At 39.7% G+C, this 2,036-nt stretch overlaps 2 protein-coding genes across 2 annotated transcripts in view; both read left to right on the forward strand.

The window, feature by feature from the left end:
- Window positions 1–817: 817 nt before the first annotated feature.
- LOC118557561 (transient receptor potential cation channel subfamily V member 6-like) lies at window positions 818–1,657 on the forward strand. Its single transcript, XM_036127760.1, has 4 exons — window positions 818–919; window positions 1,071–1,218; window positions 1,330–1,427; window positions 1,521–1,657. The coding sequence occupies exons 2-4, from the start codon at window positions 1,088–1,090 to the stop codon at window positions 1,655–1,657; spliced, it is 366 nt and encodes a 121-aa protein (XP_035983653.1). The 5' UTR covers window positions 818–919; window positions 1,071–1,087.
- The window catches only part of trpv6 (transient receptor potential cation channel, subfamily V, member 6), a gene marked incomplete in the record, with an annotated part of 35,932 nt that continues 34,780 nt past the window's right edge, over window positions 885–2,036 (forward strand). The window contains 1 exon segment of the mRNA XM_036135113.1: window positions 885–908.

A 2,036-nucleotide genomic window follows, 5' to 3' on the forward strand; every position in this document is an offset into this window, starting at 1 on the left:
CAGAGCAGTGTCAGTCTTACCATTTCAATAATTTTGAAACATCTCGTCTTCTTAATATCCCTTTTGTCTCACAGTTTCTCCAGTTACTAGTAACTTATCTAATTGTCTCAAGAAATACAAATTAGGCTGTGGACTTTTTATTAATTAATTGTGCTGATTGATACATTTGTCACAGTGGCATCTTTGTGATCCTTTGTAACGTCTCTTTAAACCGAGGCGTTACCTGGAGGATACAAATGTGTTAAAGTAAAGAAAATCCAAAGAGGAAAGATGAACTTTATTGAAGGTTAATCCGATTAAATTTTAATTGGTTGCAGGAGTGAACTCCAAAAGACTGAATGCTAAAAAGGAATCTGAAGATGTCAGAAAAGTGCTGGTTTAAGGGTATGCAAAGTTATTGCATGCTTATTTTTGTGCTATCCCCTCTAACAGGTTGGTTTGTTTTTGACTGAAATCATGCAAAAATTATGTTACATATCTGGAAAATGTTTCAGATTTATTAGAATATTTTTGATGGGGGTGTGCTCACTTTGGAGCCGCTAGGAAGTCGGCATCCCTTCACTTTCAAGATGACTGAACTGTGCCAGTAAATTCAAATCAGCATGATGAAGACTTTCCAGGTCAACAATCGAGCTGAAGCTTAAAGCACAACTTTCTCTGTGGTATTTCTCTAACCAGGTACAATCTACCTGCTCATTACCACCTCACTGTCCCTGCCTCACCTGTCCACACTCCGCCCATTCATTCCCGGTGCCACCACGCGTCTCCTCCCCTTCCTTGTCGGGGTCGTATATAATAGGAAAGCCACAGAGATTCACAGCCACTCAAGGATATTTCCAAGGTACTGAGCCAAACTTTCAAGGGTTATGACTGAGGAGTTATAGAAGAAGAGGAGCAGCAGCACTTTTCTTCTTTGAGGGTAAGGTGGATTTTCACTTTCAAGTTTCTAAAGAACTTATTATTGTTTCTAAAAATCATGCACAGACTGATACAATACTGTGCATATATAGACCTAAATGTGTCCTTTTTTGCTTAGAAATGATCAAAACCCTTTTATATCACTCCTCCAGTTGAGCATCAGGAGTCAATGTCTCCGTCTCTGGCCAGATCTGCTCCCAGCGAGCTCAACCACTGGTGGACCCAGCTGAGGTTTCGCCTTCAGAACAAAAAAGGATGGAATGAGATGCTAGATGAAACATTTCTCTACTACACAAAAAAGTATTTTCAAACCTGAAGCCACTACAACAGTTTTTTAGCCAGAAGTTAGGCTGAAAGTTGTGTACAATGCATTGAAAGTTCATGTTTTGTGTCTCTCTTGTTGTTTTGCAGCATAAATGACATTCCTCTCTTCTACGCGGCTAAAAACAACAGCGTTGGCTGCATCAAGAAGCTACTAAGCTGCTCTTCCACCAACATATTTGAGAGAGGTATGATTAAAACATTTTTAAATAAAAAAAAAAAACTATTTTTGTAGTGTTTTGTCATCAGAGTTCACGTTAAAAACTGCCAATATCACGCAGGGGCCCTCGGAGAGACGGCTCTTCACGTTGCTGTGATGAACGACAACCTGGACGCTGCCGTGGCTCTGATGGACGGAGCTCCTGATCTCATCAATGAGCCAATGACCTCCGAGCTTTTTCAAGGTTCGAGAGCGTAAGCACATTTAAACTCAAAGAGGGATGCACCTGCACACAATTAAAATGTCGAAATCCTGCTGTAAAAGGAAGTAAATGTAGTTAATATGCAGCTACATGGGGGAGATTAGAGGAAAAATCATGTGAACTGAAAGTTGAATAAAAAAAACATACTTATGCTTTGAAGTAACAACCATGTTAAATGAGACCACCATCAAATCTTTAGACGAGAGCAACGTTTGTTGAAATTAGATTAGATTGAGATTCAACTTATTGTCATTCCACAGGTACAGGTAAAGGCAACGAATGCAGTTTAGGTCTAACCAGAAGTGCAATAGCAGCAAGTGCAGGATAACAATGGTTCCATAAGTACAGGACATGGGTTATTACTGAAAAATATGG

Source organism: Fundulus heteroclitus, chromosome 3 (genome assembly GCF_011125445.2).
Source record: "Fundulus heteroclitus isolate FHET01 chromosome 3, MU-UCD_Fhet_4.1, whole genome shotgun sequence".
In the NCBI taxonomy this organism is placed as follows: Eukaryota; Metazoa; Chordata; class Actinopteri; order Cyprinodontiformes; family Fundulidae; genus Fundulus; species Fundulus heteroclitus.

What these genes read in the sequence shown, in the direction of transcription:
- LOC118557561 (XM_036127760.1), top strand. Translation starts at nt 1,088, where the DNA reads ATGTCTCCGTCTCTGGCCAGATCTGCTCCCAGCGAGCTCAACCACTGG. An exon ending in TTTCTCTACTACACAAAAAA is followed by an intron (nt 1,219 to 1,329) that starts GTATTTTCAAAC and finishes GTTGTTTTGCAG; the next exon opens with CATAAATGACATTCCTCTCT. An exon ending in CACCAACATATTTGAGAGAG is followed by an intron (nt 1,428 to 1,520) that starts GTATGATTAAAA and finishes AATATCACGCAG; the next exon opens with GGGCCCTCGGAGAGACGGCT.